Below are 19,589 nucleotides of genomic sequence, written 5' to 3' on the forward strand. Positions count from 1 at the left end.
ACAGAATCGTTCTCCAAAAATAGGATTTTATTTTCCTGTTGGCTGAAGGTGAAGCTGCTCAAACCAACCAGCCCTCTTGTCTTGTCTGCAAAAGACTCTATTTGCCAGTTGGCTCCAGCCAGGTGAATCACTGCCCAGGAGCCTCCCCAGGGATGGAACTTGCAAGTCAAACAATTTAAGTAAGGAAAAAGAAAAAAAAAAAAAGGCGGAGGAGAAGCAGGGCTGAGGGTGAGAGAAAGCATTCACTGGAAAAAAAGAAGGCGAATAAAACAAACAAGTGTAGCTTATGTTGGCAGCTCACACCTCTGAGAGAATTCCTGGTGTGGACAGCAGACTGAGCCCCTCCACAGGTGAGCAACGAGTGGCTCAGCCCCAGCAGGAGTCACCCCAAAGGCAGCCTGGCAGACCCTGTGCTCCTGCTGTGCCTCCCAGCAGCTGTAACTCAACAGCTACGAAGGGACCTCTGCCTTCCCCTGGGTCTAGGCAGTTTTCAATCCTGCAAAGAGGGAGATGCCATCCCTAGCTGGGTATAGAGTGAGGGTCCTGCTGCAGCTCTGCTCCTCTGCCACCTGAAAGGAAGCTTTGCTCTCTCCCCCGGGAGACTTCACAGCTCCGTGTCACCTCTTGGGACAAAGATTTCAGGGCATTTCTAAACATAATTCTCCCTCCAGCTGTGGGAGCACAGCAGGAGCAACACAACAAAAATTTCCTGAAGCCCCCCCCAGCAAACATCACTCAAGCGAAATGCCAGCCCCTCCACACTCCTGCTCTATTCCTTTTTCACTGGTACAGGATCTTTTCCCAACCTGCAGAGCTCTAACCAAGTTACCATTGCACAAACACGTTGGCCTAATGCCACAGACCACCGAGCCTGCCACTGCTCCTCCTTATCTATGGCCAACATTTCCAAATCAAGCAGCCTCCTATTCAAGAAAGGAAAGCTTTAGGGATCAAAATGTTTTCAGACTCAGAGGTGATAGTTGCATTATTTTTTCCCTATAATTTCTATCGAGAATAATTTTTGAGCTTTGATTTATGAATAAGCTTTGCCCTGAAGGATTAAAGATACCTGGGAAGCCTTGATTCAGTTCCTCACAAGATTTTTGAATGATGATGGACAAGTCTCCTAGGAACATTCTTGGAAAAAAACCAAATCTATTTGGGATTGTTTCTTTTCCTTCAATGGAAGTTATAGTTCTTGGCACCTTTCAAACTCTTTTCCCTGTGTTTTCAGTAATTTGCTTTGCCCATTCTTAAAAAAATGAAATACATACTGATATTGTCCACCTCTCCAGGTTATTTGTATGGTGTAATCATGGACATAGGAACATGTGAGAAGTAATCATGCAAGCACCTCACCACAGAGATTTGGGAAACTCCAGACATGTGGAACACAGCTCAGGCCAAAAAGAGATGGTGACATTTGCTCTGGGCTCATGCCTGCATTTCAGAGTGGTGAACCAGGCCCAGAAGGGTGGAGAGACCAGACCAGCTGCCCAGCTTTAGTGTCCAACTTCAGCATTGAAAAAAGTCACAGATTGCTCCAACCACATCTATTTAAAAAATTTAGGTTAACAAAGCAAAAAAAAAAAAAAAAAGCAAAGAATTTACTTAAATGGCTAACAGGAAACATCCGGTCCATGGGCTAAAACTCTCATTAAAAGAGGAGCTTTGTTCATGGCTAGTTTTCAGGACCTCTACTGGACTTTTCATGCAAACAGAATGATTAAAAGCATATTCTATTTGCTAATTAATCAGTTCCTGAAAAAGGCACCAAACATTTTGGTGCTGTGCTGGGGTACTGGCATAAAACAGAGCTACCCAAGTCCTGTCCATTAGCTCCTACAGACCACTTGTGCTCCTTTCTGCAGCTCATCTTGTGGATTTGCCTGTACACACAGGTCTTCAGCCCACACATTTCTCCACTGGCTTTAGCTGGCCACATCTAAGAGTACTATGAAGTGCTGTTACCAGTTTCCTAAATCTCAGCTCATGTGGTGCAGGAAACTCTTGGCTCACTCCAAATGCAAGGAAGGGTCTCAGCTGCATCCAAAGTAGAGAAAAGATTGGAGCAAGAGAGGAGCTGTTTATCCTCTTAGTCCCTACGGAGAGAAGCAACATTTGTTTTGTTGGTGTTCTGTGGCTGTGCCAGCCTTTCCAGGCACATGGCAGAGCATGTCTTCCCACTGTTGGCATGGACAATAGCTGAGCCTGTGTACCTTGGCAAAGCCCCACGCTCTGACGCTCAGGATTGATCTATCTCAGCCATCCATCAAAAGGTTTGGGGAAGCTACAAAAGAAAAACCTTGCTGACCCAGAGGCAGCCCTGCTTTTGGCTATCCAGAGTCTCCCATGAGGCAATTGATGCCTGTTCATATGATGCAAGAGCCTACTCACGCTGGTGGGGAGGGCAGGAGTATCACATGCCCTTCTGACAGCTGATCAGATGAAGAAAAAGCAATGTATTGTGACTTGGTGTTCACTGGAGGCAGGAGTTAATGCATGATAAGTAAACACAGAAGAAGACAGCACACACGAAAAACAGCCTGGTGAGAAGGTGCCACTGTGTCACAAGCTGAGAGCTGGAGAGGGCGATCCTGCCTGTGGTCAGCTCCTGGGAAGTGGACGCCAACTCCAGCGCCCTGGCATTGCACTGGTGCTCCCAGCAAACACTGAGGCTGGTTCCAGTGGCTGCCAGGTCACTGCTGGCTCTCACAGCCCCCATGCTGTGGGTGACAGGAGAGGGACACTGCTGGACTCACTCACATGCTGATCTCTATTACTTCAAATCCATGTGCCATTTTATGGCACCTCTTCCTTGACACACGAGCTGTAGTCCTTGGCATTTCCACTCTAAGCTTCAGCTGCTGAGCTCAAAGGAGAGCTCTCCAAGGACGGTGTTCCCTGGTTTGCACAGAGCCAGAAGAGCCAAGCAGCTTGTGTGACACTGCATGTCATGGAGAGAAACCAGAACAATGACCACAGAGACGGGCAGGGAAGCAGAGATATCTGCTTGTGGTGTTAATGTCTTGCTCGTGCTGCTGTTACCAAATCCTTCCAGCCCTGGGGATGGTCTGATCCTGTGCTGTTTTGTGGACCCTTTGGGCCAGGGCTTTTCTTTCATGAGGCTTTTGCATGGTACCTGACACAGTGAGGCTCTAAGCACAGGACCAGCAGCACCACCAGGTTCTTAGAAAAATATAAGGAAACCTCGGTTATGTTTGACTGACTTGTGAATAGATCTCAGATGAACCTCAAAATTACAAAGTATGTCTTTGAATTAAATTTTGCTCCTTCTTTTTTATCTCTTTGAAAGAATACTACTAACAAAACAGATTGTAAGCAAAAAATCATAGATATAAAATAGCACAGCTGGTGCAGTACTGACACTCTATGTGAAAAAGAGAGATATAAGCACACATCAAAACTAAAGATGAACCAAAAAAGAGCTCAAAGCTCTTTGGATATATTTCCTGAAAATTTGCCTTAAAATCTTTTCCTCTAGCAGGGCTTAAGAACTTCTGAAAATATTACACTCGATTTGAAGTTTAATACAATCTGCAGTGCAGACACTTCTGATTGTGGCTACCCATCTCCCACAGCATAAGGACAGCTTGGTGTTCCTTGAGCTAGTTCTATCTCCTACTCTTCCTATGAGTCATTTCCTACAGTGGCAGCACAGCTCCTTCCTAAAGATGAACCAGGACTGACACATTGCCTCTGCATGGCAAGACAGGGTATGAACAGCTTCTCTCACTCCTTCCCCCAGCAGCCCTGATAGGGTCTTGTTTTTATAATTTTTTTTCCCAGCTGCTCAACTGAACACCATAAAAATCCACAAAAAATACCATAAAAGACAATTTTTTTCAGCCACTGCACTGGCAAGACTGAAAGTTTAAGCAAGCAGTCGCATCAGCTCCAGCCCCCCAGCCCACCTCTAAAACAGGCAGATCCAGAGACGTACAGACTCATGTTATTTCAGCCTCCTTCATGCACTGGACTCCAATCATACCTCTCCCCCCAGACCACCCCCAGCCCTCTCCTTCTCCAGGGCCCATCTGTTGGGATGCACTGGCCTCCCGCGTCACTGATGTTGGGCAGGGAGAACCGAGCAGGAGGTGGAGTCAGCTGTTTTCACGACAGACTCACCACATCCCCCACAGCTCTGCAAAACTTAACTTCCCTGGAAGGATTTCAAGATCTGACTCATGTCCAGTTCCTCTATTTTAATCATTCCCTCTTACATCATTCTCGGAGGCCCACCATGTCACATGCAACCTCCCCCAGCCCCCCGCCCCTCCTTGGCTGAGCACTCATCTGCTGCCAGCTCTCATCCCAAACAAAGCCAGGTACAGAAGTATGTGTGATACCAACTCCCTTCCTCCTCTCTAGAGCATTCACCAGCTTTGATGGCAGCTAATAAGGGCTTCCAAGAGCTCCCCCCTGAAATGACAACACTGAGATAGCACAGGAACAGCAGCCACGCTGGCAAACCTAAGGGTGCGGGGATGGGAGAGACCAGAGAAATCCCAGAAGGCTCACGAAAACCCCAAAGCAGCTGGGAGGCAGCATTGGCCAGGAGATAGGTGTTGGGAAGAGAATCAGGTCAGCTGGCTCCTGCTTTCCATTTCTCCCAGAGACTTCCTGAATAACTGTGGATGTCACTTAATCTTTCTGTTCAAGCTCGGAAGCACAAATTGTCAGCATCGGTCCATTCAAGATTTCTTATTAAACCTGATATCATAAAACAGGGATGGAGCCAAAACTCTCTGAAGGAGCCAAGCAGAACAAAGGTGCTCATGCACAGCCATTTAATCCCTTCCCTAGATCCCAGCATAAATGCCTCCACGGCTGAGAGATTCCCTGCTGATCTCAGGGGAGCCCCTTGCTTGTAGCAATGACCGCCAGACCAAAACCCCTGCCTGGAAGATTACAAATCCTGGCCAACCAACAGCTGGAAGGCTTTGAGCCTGCAGCGTGCTCTGTGCAGAGAGAGCAGAGAGCAGAGCCCCTGCACCTAACGACAGCTGCTGTGTTTGTTTTGCCCTGGCCATTGAGTCATGGTTACACCACGGGCTCTGCACTTATTCATCATGGGGGTTTCTGGTGCAACCAGCAGCTTACAAAAGATCTGGTATAGATTTCCAGCACCCCTCCAAAAAATCTGCTTGACTGGTCCCCATCCCAGGCAGAGAAGGACAGGTGGGATGGACATGGCACTGCTGAGGTGTTTGCACAGCTTTCACAGTGAGAACATCAGCGAGCGGTGGGTGTGGACTCCTGGGATGGACTCCAGGCGAGGGGGGCAAGGGGAAAGCGCTGGATTTTTCTGTGTGTGGGTGAGTGGACATTTTGCAAGAAGCCTGTGAGTGCAATGATGTCCAGAGGTCAAATGAAACTCAGGCTAACATGAAGGACAAGGTGCAAAGGCAATGAGACACACCAGAGCTCCAACATGCCTGAGCTCTCTGCTGATTCCTGGAGCCAAAAGCTTTATCCAACTTCCTGAAGGAGGCATACAGAACTGCTTGGAAGAGGGTTGATGGGGTAAAGTCTTTCCTTTCTGTCCTTTCCCTGTTTCCTCTGCTCATTTCAGTATTTTTCCCACTTGCTCTTGCTTTTTGCTACAGTCAGCACAGTCCCCCTTGTTCTTCTACACAGCTCTCACAGCTGTTTTCAGCCCTACCTGCAAAAACCTCTTCCTCCTAGCTGAGCTCTCACATCTACCTGGTCTCCTTGCTCCTCAAACACATCTTCCCCAATATGTTACATCACCAAGGACAAAAAGGTTTCTATACAAAACCACGCTTGCATGACACAAACCAGGATGAGAAAAGAGTAGGAGAGAGTCACAACAAGAAAAGGATAATGTGATGGAACTGGTGGGAGTGCAAAGCAGGAGATGGAACAGAGCCAGTACAAACACCTGGGACGCTGCAATAATGGCTGGGAATTAAAAAGTGCATCCAGGGAAACAATTGGCCAGAGGCAGGACAGGAGGGAAGATGTTGTAGAAGAAAATCTAAGAAGTGTAAGATGCAAGGGAGCATGGAAAAAGAGTGCTAATGCCTGTGAATTGAGCAGAGCATGGAAGAAAGGAAGAGAGCAGTATCTCTATCTTTGGTTTTCTTCCTGCTTGAGAAGACAGACATGGAAAGGTCTGTTTGAAGATATGAAGGGACCCAGCCAAAAGCCACATGTCTTGTTTCCAGTTTCATTCAACAACATCTGCATAATAGACGAGGAAAAACTTTACCGGCCTACCCATCTTGCCCCTCTTCCCAGGAACTCCAGGGATCCCCTGCAAGGAAAAAACACAGAGAGTATAAAAAAAAAAAAAAAAAAGGTTCTGGTTGAGAAATCAAACAGCCAACCAACAATACAAAACAAAATGAGAAGAGAAAGGAGAATGCAAAACAGGCTAATGACTGCAGCATTGTTTGGGAATCAAAATTGACTACTTGCAGTCGGCTGCGAGAGCAGAAGACAATTAACCTTCACCCATTATCTATGGCCTCCCGAGGACACACGCAGGCAGCACCCCCAGGCTGGGGCTGTGCTTAGCAGGAGCAGTCATTAAGCTACTGGTCTGGAACCAAATGAAGGCCACCGCCGAGGCACTTGCTGCAGAACTTCTGTTTATGTTTCTTATTTAGTTATACAAGCATTAAATCAGCATCGCCAGAGTGCAGGGCAGGCCCCTCCCAGGCAGGCACACACATGCTCACTCCCACATGGTCCCAGGGCCTCTCTGGTTTCTGCAGCTTGCATTTGAGGGAGAAAAGCCTGGAATCAAACAGTGTTCATCTTCCAGTGACCTTTCTTAGGAGCTCTTGTAGCAGGAAGAGGGGGGTCCTTGGATGGGAAGAGATCAGGCAGTTGGGAGGAGGGGGAGATGGAGAGTGGAAAAGCAAGGGGTGTCCTGTAAAGCTCTGAACACTCGGGTTGGGGGAAGGCACAATGAAAAGGATGGGAGGAAGGGAGGACACAGCCACAGCTACCCACTCACAGCCCCATTCTTGACTGCCTAACTCAATGCAACTGGAAATAAAGCCATTTTCAGAAAGCTACTGTCTCTTCTGAGAGCCAGGCTCTTTGCAAACATCTCCAGTCAGATGCTGAGACAGAGTGGCTGGGAGGTCATTCCTGTGGGAGCAGGGAATCTCCATGTATATTCTCTTCATCCTGCCCCACCTCACCAAGATGAACTGGCAAGGGGGAGAGGGAAGGCAGGTTTTTAAGTGAAGGAGAATATAGAAAAACTCCTCTGTAGTCAACAGTGAGGTCTGATAGCCCTGCCTGAAGCCTGGGTTCTCCTCAACTGAATATCAGCATTATACAGGGACACAGGTCTTCATTCAAGGGTAGGAAGAGGCTAAGGAAGGGATAGTTAAGCATTCGGCATGCTTGCCTCCTTCCTCAGGAACTAGACATAGAGAAGGTTACATCAGGCTCTGAAGAACTGTATTCAACCAACACACCAAGGTTTTCTTCACAAAATACTCACTCGTTCTCCATCAGCCCCCGGTAGCCCAAATAATCCTGGGAGACCAATATACCCCTAAAGAAAAGAGGAAACAAGTAGTCAAATATGTTTCTCCATTAGCATCCAGTCAGTCTGTGTTTCCTGAAGAGCAGAGCAACCTCCAGTGTTGGTCAGTGGCAGCCATGATGAAATAAACCTTGAGGCAAGTGTATATGCCCATGGACTGCATGGTGCTGGCTTCCACGATGTAGTCCAAGGGCACATACCCTCACACCAGGGATCAGGAGGACTCCAGGCAGGAAGAGGACAGCCAAAAGAAACCTCACCTGGGCTGGCTCTACGCGTACCTGAGGGAAATGGAGCTTTGTTTGAGGTTAGCAAGAGCAATAGCAAAAGTAATCCACAGACCTACACCTCCTTTCATCTCTTTCTTTGCCTTTGACACTCATTTCCAACTGTTCTGTTGCACCAAGCCCTTTCTGTTTGTCTTCTGTCAGCTGGTGGTCACACACTGTAGCCCCTTCTGAGGCAAACCCCCTCTTTTGCCACCACCCTGCAGTCAGTCCTGGCTCTGCCCAAAGCCTGTCCCTGCACCACCAAGACCTTGTGCAAACCTTCGTCATCCCAAGCACTGAAGGCCCTGCCTGGGCTGGGAGAGGCGGAACCTGACATTCCAGGCTTGGGGGATTGATGTGAAGCTAAACTTGAACATCCACACAGATCCAAACTATAGGGAAACCACCTTTGCACCAACACATTTCACATAAAACCTGCTGCTTCCACACTCATCAGAAACATTGTGTTTTCAGGTTTCTCTATGGCCTTGGGGTCCTGCTGAGACAAGACATGCTGCATAAAACACTGTATTTCCCTTCCCTTGCCACAATGGCAGCCTTGTGTTTAATCCCTTTGCTCAGCAGCCTGGACAAAGTTACCTTGTGTGCTGGGCCTCTGCAAAGGCCCAACTGGTGCCAAACATGCCGAATCCAGAGGAAGTGAATTTCAGCTGGGAGCCTCCTCCGTGGCACCTCACTGTTACAAGTGCTAACATTGCTTTTCTCTCATCTTTCTTTCTCCCTCATCGCTAAATCTCTATCTGCCAAGCCCACCAAACTTTTTCACCAGTCCATCACTCCCTGTGTTTCCTTTAGAGACAACACCTAGCTGGGAAGTAATGCTACATTAAAATGATCCTGTCTGCCTTTGCCTCCTGAATCCTAAAAGAAACCACATAACTCCCGAACTTTTCCTGGAGAAGGAAAAAGTAGAGGTGGAGAATGAAGAAGAGTCCAGAAATGCACAAAATGCACATATCTTACCTTAGCACCCAATTCTGATTGACTGTGGTTGAACTGAGAAAGGACTTCCTTGGGTATTTATAAATATTTCAGTCCTCAGCACTCAGGGGTGCAACATGGAAAATAACTTCCAAATCTTACATTCTGCACATCTACCACCCAATAACTACACAAGGCCCTGGTTAGAGCAGTGAAAGAGATGCCCTAGGGAAAACTTCAGCCCTTGCAGAAGTGGGGTGAGCAAGTTGTGCTCTCAGATTTTCCTCTCTCCTGCAGGAACTGAACATGCCATCTCCCTTCCCAGCTCAGGAATACTGCTAGCTACAGGGTCAGCATTTGTTTATTCCTTGCAGTTTTCCTAATGATGAAAGCCAGCTGCTTGAATTTACTGCATATAGAGAAAGTATCACATGCTAGAGAAATGGGGGGGGGGTGGTGGGGGGGTGGTGTTTATTGGCTTAGAATCTCATTGTGAATTTATAATTGCAGGAAAAGAACAAAATGTGATTAACAAGAGCCTTAAGAAGTAACAAAAAAAGAATCCTTTGCAGTGAGAATAAAACCCCAGCAATTATTTTTGGTGAGTAAAACCAGACAGGACGGAGATACTGTTTTTATTTGCACATGGCTTCAAGATGCTGGCTTGCTGTTGTGCATAATGATATAAATCACTCCCAAACCAGGCCTGTACCCAAATAAGCCCATATTCAGCGTGGTCAAAGACCACTGAACCACACTGATTGAAACTAAAGAGGCCTTTGGGACATGGGGCTTGCAGGCTTTGATAGGAATTTGTAAGCCATTCTTTCCTCTCCTGCAATGTGAGCTCTGAAGGGGCTGACTTTATCATCAGCACTATTGGGGAACCTTGATCATGGTACATTCCATGTTTAATTTTAAAAACTTAACAGTGCTTCAATAAACAAGCAGTGCACGTTTCAAATCCCCCAAACTCAACAAATTAAAGCAACTAGCTTCTGCATTGCAAAATCAAGCATAATATTTCTTGAGAAGCCTTTGATAAAAACAAGCAGAGAAAAGCCAGACGAAAGGTTGCTTACCCGAGTGCCTTTTGGGCCAGATTCCCCTATGGGGCCAGGTAAACCCTAGAACAGAAGGGAAAAAACAAAGACAAATGTGGACAAGCTTTAACTTAAAATAATGAGCAGTGCCAACCCCCCAAGCACCATCCCTGCATGGTTCTGCTTTAAGTGCTTCTTAAAGCTCTTAAAGCTTTAAGTGCTGCGTGGTTCTGCTTTAAGGTTTTGCTTTAAGAGTCCAAGGAGTATCAACAAAGGAGAAAAAAAAGACAAAATGATACAAATAACAGATCTCCCATTGTTGGGGAGCTGGGACTCAGCAGAACCTGAGACTGCTGCACGTAGTGAGCCTTCCCTGGGGCTGAAGCAGAGATTTCTGATGATAAAGACCACAAGGGCTGATGCAGTGGGGTGTCCAGAGGTTGTGTTACACTTTGGATGCGAGGCACAATGATGCTCTGTGCCCAACAGCTCTCCATTCATCTTCCTGACTAAGCAAACACATGAGTAGCAAATGTATTCCAATACCTGCTTAGGGAGCACTGATGGAATGAGAAAGTCTGATTTCTACAGCCTAGAAAGTCACTTAGCTTTGCAGGTACTCTGATATCTCTAACCCTTTGCAGCATCAGCTATGGAAAGAATTGAAAGTTCATTCCCCATTCTAATTCTATGCCTAATGCTGCTCACTTAAAGTACTGCAAAGAAGTGTAAAAATGCAAAATAAATTTTCATGTTTATTATCTTCTAGCAAGGTACCAGATCAATTTTTTTTTGTTCTAGTTCCAAGTGTTGATGGGATTTTCTGGGGGGGGGAGGGAAGGCTAAATCCATATTTTCTTCAGCTGGCAGCACTGCAGGCTCAGCCTGGGATGTGAAAGTCCAGTTGTGCGCTTTCCTGGCTCTTGCATCATTGCCAAAGATTTCAGGCATCAGGGTGAAGTTACAATCCTGCCTGTGATGCACAAACCAAACCCAAGCCAAGCCCTCTCTCCCACTGCTGCAGAGCCAGCACAGCTGACAGGAGTAACGAGTAGTAAAATCTCAGTAAAGTAAACAGCTCTGATGCAGGATACACACAGCATTCAGATAGGCCGAAAAAAAGCTGCCTTAAAAAAATAGAAAAGTCACTTTCCTGGCCCAAACCACATTTTAAGAAGGCAGTTTTGTTCTTTGAATGTCAAGGCACAGATTTCATCCTGCTTATCTGATGGGCTGAATTGCTTAACAGCATTTATTAACCTTGTATGTCCAAAATCTCCTGGACCTCTTCTTATTAGTCATCTAACACACATTCACACCTAGGAGACTCTTTGGCATGCTCAGCTCTAAGAGCCTTTCAGAGTATGAATGGAGCATTTAGTCAGGTGCATAAAGCTCCCATCCAGTTCTGCCATCTGTGCTCTCCAGTGTGCAAGCAGGGTATCAGTTTAATTTTCAATTTAAAATGGGTCATGCATTATTGACAGTCTGAGGCAGAGAGATGCAGACTTGTTCTGCAGGTCTAGTTCACATTTAATCCAACAACCTACACATCTGCATAAAAAATTCACATCCAAACTCATGATAAGTCTGAAAGACTCAGGACAGAGCACTTGGGATCTTTGGCATATGCCTGGTCTCTTGGCTTAGAGATAAACATGGCAGAATCCAACATTAATGTGTCCATTTTAGAAAATCCTGACAAACTCACTTCACCACAAACTGTTATAGGGCTAGATGTTCTGTCCTCCAACAGATTCCATTTTTTAGGGTCTTACAAATTCTCCTCTTTCCTTTCCACTATTAAGCATCTTACATCAGTAGGACAACAAAGTGTCTAGTCTTGACCCATTACCCAATGCACACTCCTCCATTCCTAAAGTTGTCTTTGTGTAATTTTTTTCAGCATGAGAACAAAGACTTGATTGTCTTTCATCATCTTATTTGCAGCTGCAAATATGATTTTTATATCTATATTTACAGTTCATGCATAACGTTATGTGTGTGTATACGTATGATCATGCCAGTACATTTTACTAGTGAGAGTTCATCTAAATCTCCTCCTCCAATAATAAATACACCTTTTTCCATCCCAGGTTTCTAACTTGTCCAACATTAGATGCAAAATATGCCTAAAAGAGAAGGGTTAGCAGCTTGCAGGTATCTCTCTGCTCTGCTGCTCTGTTTTTTCCCTGTTATACTGAAGAAAAATCTGTCAGAATTTACTATAGAAATTCAGGTGTTATCTATCATAGGCACAAAATACTTTTTAACAATATTTCGGAGTTTAAAGACTGTATTATTGGTACACATCTTGAGGAGGAAAGAAGGAAAATATTCAGACATCAAATATTCAAATATACCAACATTTTCTAGAGGACTGCACTGTCCTTAGTGGGGCATGTCTTTAGCTACCTGCACACCCAAATCCCTACTGTGTGCACAGCATGATGAGATTTACTGCACCTGCCTGCCAGGATAACCTTTGGCACCTGGACTTCCAGCTGGTCCTTGTTCACCCTTTGGAGAGAAAAAAGAAAAGGCACAAAAGGTCAGGTGAATGTCCCACTTGGGAAGTGTCTTTAGCTGCATCACTGTGGAATGGATTAACCTGATGCACATTTATCAAGAGGAAAAAAATATTAAGGGTAGATCATGAAGTTAATTAACAAGGGGGGAAAACACACAGAAGCCAAGTCAACAGGACCCGTACACTAAGCAAGTGCTGCTGTTTCTCCTTCTCCCTTCATTTGCAGGGAAAGCAGCAGATAGTCTGGAACAAGGACGCTAAGAGAAGGTGTAAGGCTGCATCTATATCTGGCATATGGAACCGTTTTGCTGGTGGGAAAGCACTGCCAAAATTCTTCAGAACTAAATGGATTCATGTATAATATCCTTTAACATCATTGCTAACAGGGCCTGCTATTCATTGCCTTTTTTTTTTTTACTGCATTGCAAACATCAAACTTAACCAAATAAAGAGGGGGAAGAAAAGGGGAGGGGGGAAATGGGCTTTGGGAAGGGAATGACATATACTCAACACATTGTGGTTAGTAAAGTCCAGGTGAAATTAATGTAAAAAGACAAATAAAGGGGGAGGATGGTGAGCTGGTTTTTCTTCCCCCAAGTAAACTTAGCATGGCTGAGCAGTGAAAATTAGAAATTAAATTTAGCAACTCCAAGGCAGTCTCCTCCCACCATCCCATTGATGCTGGGTCCGTGTGTGTGCTCAGATCCCAGTGTGTGCTGAGCAGCCCTGGAAGGAGCTGGCTGTCCACACCAAGCAGGCTGTACCAGAGCCAAACCAGCATCACAGCCAGCAAATCCATCCCTCCTTAAAGGTCCCCTGTTGGGAAGTGGGAAAACTCACCTGGTCTCCAGGGTGACCTAGTGGTCCAGGGTAGCCTTTATATCCCTGTCAAAATAGGATGGAGGAGATGAATACTAAGAAACAAAAATACAGTAAAAAAATACAGTACTGGGTTTGGTTTTAATTTCTCTTTGCAGGTGGGATTATTGTTCTGAGGTGAAGCAGGATTTTAGACAGCATTAAACAATCATGCAAACTTTTATCAAGCTGCTTTGTGCTTGCACCACCCAAACCTGCTGATGTGCCCTGCTGTGGTCTGGGGTGGTACATACTCCGGAAGGAATTGCTCCATGAACACATTTAGAGTGGTCTCCATGCTCAGATCTGTCTATTTGTAATCTACACCTTGAGCAAGGCTGCCCTTAATCCTCAGGAAACCACAGGCCCGTAGAATGAAATGTTGGCTTTGGGCACATTGGGGACTACAACAACATGAGTCACTTGTGTTTCAGAGCTCTTACTTTTGCTTTAGAATTTGAAATGCCACATGAAACACCAAAACAACCATTTACTGTCACAGGAAACTTTGATTTTTCTACCTTGAGCTTGTTCAGCTTCCACCTTTTCTAATCTAATTATTACGAGATCCAGAGGTCTTCATTATGAAGCTACTAAAAATCGTGAGCAAGCTGCCTCTCAACCTGCTCTCTCTGCTAAACTAATTAGAATGAGTTTCTTAATCCACCTTGCTTACTGGCAAGTGTTTCAGGCTTCAAATCATTCCCACAGGTCTTTCATAAACCTGCTTCAGTTTGTCAGTATTTCATTTTTTTGGGGGGATGCAGACACCGGAGCAGGACAAGGGCAGCCTGTTTGACTGCAGACTGAGCCCTGTGTGTCTTTCAAGGAGTTTGCTTTCTCCTGGATTTACCTAGAGCTCCCTTCAAATAGAGTAAATTTTGTATGTGATTAACGCTTCAGGTTTTTTCCCTCTTCTTTATTATCTTGCTTCAGCTGTTTAAAACAAATTCACTTCCATCAAGAGAAGCAGAGCAGGAGATTAAACTCAGTTACAGAGATGACTGTTTAGCTGGGCTACCAGCAAGATTAAAAAAAAAAAAAAAGCAGAAAATTTAACTTGAAACAAATGGGAGAGAAAAAAATAAACATGGAACAATCCTTGCACAAATACTAGAGAAATAACAAATTGCTTTCAATGGTGGATTACAACTAATTGTACCTCAGTCCCTGCTGCTCACCCTGTCCTGGGCTCCAGCGCACCTCATCTGTCTCTGAACTCCACAGGGAGTGTCCCTGCTCTGGAAGCCATCACCAGGCCCAGGGGTGACCGAGCACTTGGCCTTTGGCTCCACTCACCACATGAACCCAGGACTGTTTCTGCTCCCAGGTCCACATCTCTGCTTAACAGCTTTTTTATTCTTCCCACAGGCTATTCCAGACCTGCAGCCTGAGCTTTTGCTGGCAGGGTGTGCAACGCTCTCAGCCATCCTGGCCACTACCCGCTCCCCTTTGCATTCCTCCTGCCTTGTTATTTCAGACAGTCTGGCCTGGAAAGATGTTGATTCCCTTCTCACCAATTCTCTCCTGCTTGGCCTTGCTCTGGACAGAGCTGCACCTCCTGGCAAGGCTGACATGAAAGAGACTTGTTTGAACCACCTTAAGGGTCCTTTCTCCAAATGTTGTGAGAGCATTTCAGTCAGACATTCCTCACTGCAAGTGCCTCAGCAGCTCTTGGAGGAGGACCAGCACACAGGATTCCCTGCCCCTCTCCAGGAATCTGCCCCATGAAATCTTCTCCTGCTCATCCTCTCCCTGGCTCCTCCACAGAGGCTTAGCAGAAAGGAGGGAGCATGGTCCACCCTGGTTGGGTGTCTGGCCTGAAGGTGAGAGCTGCCAACAGAAACATCCCTGGGTTCAGCATCTCCAGTCATTCCCTGGAACTCAGATTTCCATGGGGTCTTCTCCTGGGACCTCTGCCCAATTCTTCCAGACTGGAGCAGGAGCTCCATTTGTCTCTAGATAGCTGGAACACCAAGCTTAGAAATATTTTACTTTTCCACTGATAAGAAAGATGTGCCTGGCTTGGCTGCTCTGAACCATTCTGCTCCAGCTGGGTTTCTGGAGGATGGGTGTTTTGAGCCTGCTGTGTCCACTCAAAGTAGGTGGTGGCGTGATGGTCCCTTGAGATGCTCAAAGCATGTCCTGAACTAAATCCTGCACCAAGCACCACATTGCTAGTTCCGTAAGTGAATGGCACTTAGGTTAAGTATGTAGACACTCTGCTACCGTTGTGTTCTATTAAATATTCTCCTCGCTACGTATCCTGGGCTCTGGAGTTTCAAATGTATTTCTTCACAATTTACCACAGTTATTTCTGCCCCAGGTTAATTATAATGAGGGAAAACCAGAAAAGCTCATGTATGTTAGAGCTGGCTGCAGTGTGAAAGTATTTACCTGCTAAAATCCTCTTCAAATAGCAGTAAAATGACAGGGCAGAGGGTATGAAAACAACTGCATTTGCTCTTTTATCTGAACACTTCCTGATGATTACAGGGCAGTCAATACAAAGGGCTGTGATTTAGAAAGGAAATTGTGCTCCAGTGAAGAATTTACTCATCTATGATGATATATAATCCACTCTCTCCTAGCTAAAGGGATCATCCTGCACTTTGGTAGGAAATGTGAAAAATAAAGGGGCCAGGGAATGACACCTGCATACAGGATGTTTTGAAGCCCTGACCACTTCCTAGCTCTGTCTTTGCTCTCTGACTCTAATGAAGCTTTGCCTCTCTCACTGCTGCTGTTTTCTCCTCTGGAGAAATGATGCTGCTCTGCTGAGATCTATCTCCAAGGCAGCTGTGGTCTGCCAAAGCCAAAGTCCACAGGTTCATAGGCACCAGATGGACAGGCAGAGGGAACGTCCAAGACACCCTTCCTGAGAACTCCTGGTCTGCAGAAGCACCATTTACTCTGTGTGGAGAAGATGAGAAACACACCTGCTGCTTCTAAGGCAGTTTCATGTACTCATAGATGTGTGGAGCTAAAACAACTTTGGGGGTGCTCTGAGATCAGCCTGTCCAATCCTACAAGTCCAATCCAAGTTTGTCAGCATTCCCAAGGCAGGCACTGAGGAATGAGCCACACTATCCAAAACCATATGCTGCTGGTTGTGGCTCCAGCTCATGCTGCTGAGCCAGTGGTTTCATTTAGTGGGAAAAGTATTTTATTTCTCCTGGTGAAATATTTTGCCCATTTGAAGGTTTCTACATGGTGTTCTCAGATCAAAGCCCTGAGAGCCCTTTTTGCAGCCCTTCCATGGAGTGAGCTGAGGGGTGCCCATTTCCAAGGTGTTGCTGTTTTCCGGTAGCCAAAATATGTTGCCCACCTTCAGCCAAGTACCAGTGTATTTTCACTGGGAGAATGCCAGCAGGGAATCCAGATTAAAAAAAAAGATTTTTCCAAACATTCCTCCAATGTAATGCCAATTACATTATTAGCATCTTAACGTAAGATGCTAATAAAAGCCAGGTTACACCAAACCCACTGCCAGACTAGTGCTACTGGGAGGTGTTTTTAAGCTGCACCAAGGAAAAATTTCAACATCCAACTTGTTCATTACTTGAAGAAACAGAAGCATACCCCTGCCTTTACCCAGTCCTGTGGGAGTTAAGATCAGATGTGAAGGCCATGTGCTGGACTTGGGAATGTTTGTTCAATCTCCTATTCCTTCTCTGCTTTTTCCACTATGAGTCCTTGCACTCCTGACATTGCATTTTGCTGATCGTAACCACAAGGTTTTGTTTTATGAGCTGTTATACCAGGAAAATTGTATTCTTTGCACCCTATTAGTTAGAACTTGTTTGTGACAGCAAAAGATCCGTAATCGATCACTCAGCTGCTCCTACTCCACACAGCACCCCAAGCGTGACCAGCCTTGGAGCAGAAAAATAAACTCAGCCTCTCCTCTTGGCAATTCGGTTCTAGTATAAAGCATACAACAAATAATCATGGAGAGGGAGGGTTCCTTTCAGCCTCCTCCACACTCCACTCTCTCCTTGGAGTATTAAAACACCCGAGGAGGTGTTTGTGTGCAGCTAACTGACCTGAGGAACAGTGTACGGTCAATGGCCCATTGACCGATAAAGTGATTGAAACAAGATGCTAATTTTAACTGTTCAGTTTAGCTGTGGCAATATTGGCTTGCTGGGGAGTCATGGCCACTGAGTCCCACTCAAACAGCTTCCTGCAACAGGTCCAGCTTCCAAAAAAAGAAACCTACCTACCAACACAGCCTGGAACTGGAAACTCAGCTGCAATGCCCTTGATCTATGAGAGATCTGAGCTCCAGATATGGATTGCTGAGGCATTGCTGTGCAGGCTTGAAGGCATGGATACAGACACACACCCTGCTGCCTCAGGAAAACAGGGATGGATCTTGTGTTCTATCCTTACATACCCTTTTCTAGGCATAAATGTGTTGTTTGTGATGTTAATGGTGTTGAAGCATCAATATGGAAGCAAATAAAGTAAAACCTGACCAGTGCTGACAGTCTCCAAGCAAAATAAAGAGGGAAGGCACACAGATACTTTTTTGAAATGTGCTTTACCAAGATAGACAGCCATGGTTTCCTTGGAATGCTGATACTGTTCTGAATCCAACCTTTGAGTATTGCTGTTGGTTGGAGATCCCTTTAGTTAATGCACTGGCTGCACCAGGTCTAAATTGAGCTTGCTGAGGAACACCCAGTGTCAGGGTGCAGAGGGATGTGGAATACAAAGAAAGAACAGAATTCTGTATCCAGAATTTCATTTCATACTCTTACACAGTCTTTAGGCAGTTGCTTCAGCCTATCTCCCTAGGTTATACACCTGCAAAATAGGCATAAGGCTCTTTGGGTGGGTACTGGGACTTTTAATTAAATCTTTTAGGCAGAGTTAAAGAAGAAAATTTAAAAATAAAATTATCGATCTAATTCACTAGAAAAGTACACTCTTACCTTTCTACCAGGTGGTCCAGGGAACCCAGTTAAACCAGGTAAGCCCACATCTCCCTGTAGGAAGCAAGCAAGTTCTATTAGTTTTCAGCAACATTTTCCCAATGCGTCCTGCAGTTACTGCAATTATTTTGCTGACACCAGCCCCCAGCTATTGATATTTCTGGTTCTAATCACAACTCTTCAAAACCTGACTGGATAAGAAGTGTAGATTTAAACAACATCTCTATTAACTGGCTCATATAAATAATAACCCCAGTTAATTAATGGCAGCTGCTGCTGGAGTCCAGCTTTTCGCAAGCAGAATGAATGCGCTTTTTTCCCCCTCAATGATCTCGTTCAGTCACATGCTTCATTCGCCTTTCAGTAGGCATTGAAATCGCCAAGGCAAGGAAATTTTAGCTTTTAAGTGTAATAAGAACAACAGGTACCTCCTGCCAAATCCTGTGATTTACTCTCACACTCTGCTACTGCACTGGCTCAGCCCATGGCTCCTGTTCGGATGGTGCTGGTGGTGTAATTATTTAACCTGCCCAGATGACACGGATTGAACCTTTGCAGGCTGCTAGTGGGAGGGTTTGTTCAGTGGCCTGTACTTCTGAAAAGGGATTGCATCACATCCCGCTGGCAAACCCAAACCATCACAGAACGGATGAGTGCATTGCTGTGAGACCTCTCCAACACCCAACTCGGCTGTGTGAGCCCACTTTGGCCTCCTCTGATCAGAGTCAAAAAACCCTGGAGTGCCTTCTTACTGAAATTTTAAAAATTTCCTGTATCTAGCTTGAAAATTAGGCATCACTCCAAACTCCTGCCGGAAACTCCTTATTCCTATTACTGCTAACAAATAAAACCTTGCTAACACAAGCTAAAGGCAATCTGGATCTCTCCCTTTTTACCAAGCACTGTCTTCAAGAAAACAGTTCCAGACCCTGCAGGTGGATGATTTCCATGTGATGCCACTCCAATATAGTGTACCAGAAATTTCAAAAGACATCTCATGCTGTTAAGTTAAAAGCATCATTTCAGACTTAGCCTTCTTAATGTTTTCTAGCATTGCCTTCCATCTTGCTGTTGTGTGGCCTCACTGTGCTTTATGGAGGCAGCTGGTGTCAAATGAAGGGCCCAAGCTCCTTATGGCTGGTGCTTTCTATGAGCTGTGCATTTATAGCAAGACTTATGGTGAAAGGAAGAGAACCAGGCTTCTGCCCTGGACAAGAGTTACCAAGGATTGTGCAGGCATCACTGAAAGAACTAACTGAGGTAGATGATGTGGAGCCCTGATTGCCCTACTGTTCATTTCTAGAATTCTGTGAGGGCTTGTTGCCTCAGTAAAAATCACTCAGCTGTGAAACAGCAAAAATGGGAGTTGTAAGTTATTGAAAAGAATTAGCAGAAGTCTGATCCTTAACAACTGCTAAACCCAGAAAGCAGCTTTCCTTCCTAGCTAGGTGCTTT

General features: G+C 45.5%; 1 protein-coding gene and 1 long non-coding RNA gene across 8 annotated transcripts in view; one reads left to right on the forward strand and one right to left on the reverse strand.

Annotated features, from left to right (window-relative positions):
• The window catches only part of LOC116454283 (collagen alpha-1(XXVII) chain B-like), a 146,805-nt gene that overhangs the window by 85,770 nt on the left and 41,446 nt on the right, over positions 1–19,589 (reverse strand). For 6 of the 7 annotated variants that reach the window (XM_032130713.1, XM_032130714.1, XM_032130712.1 and 3 more), the window contains 6 exons: positions 18,135–18,188; positions 13,177–13,221; positions 12,273–12,326; positions 9,846–9,890; positions 7,508–7,561; positions 6,257–6,301 (listed from right to left, as the gene is read on the reverse strand). In XM_032130713.1, the coding sequence (XP_031986604.1) occupies positions 6,257–6,301; positions 7,508–7,561; positions 9,846–9,890; positions 12,273–12,326; positions 13,177–13,221; positions 18,135–18,188 (297 nt within the window). The remainder of the gene's footprint in view (positions 1–6,256; positions 6,302–7,507; positions 7,562–9,845; positions 9,891–12,272; positions 12,327–13,176; positions 13,222–18,134; positions 18,189–19,589) is intronic. The other variant, XM_032130715.1, reaches the window with a different exon arrangement.
• On the forward strand, positions 8,456–15,458 carry LOC116454286. Its single transcript, XR_004244048.1, has 2 exons — positions 8,456–9,364; positions 12,563–15,458. It is a non-coding gene; the product is annotated as an uncharacterized LOC116454286 (long non-coding RNA).

This window comes from Corvus moneduloides, chromosome 21 (genome assembly GCF_009650955.1).
Source record: "Corvus moneduloides isolate bCorMon1 chromosome 21, bCorMon1.pri, whole genome shotgun sequence".
Lineage (NCBI taxonomy): Eukaryota > Metazoa > Chordata > Aves > Passeriformes > Corvidae > Corvus > Corvus moneduloides.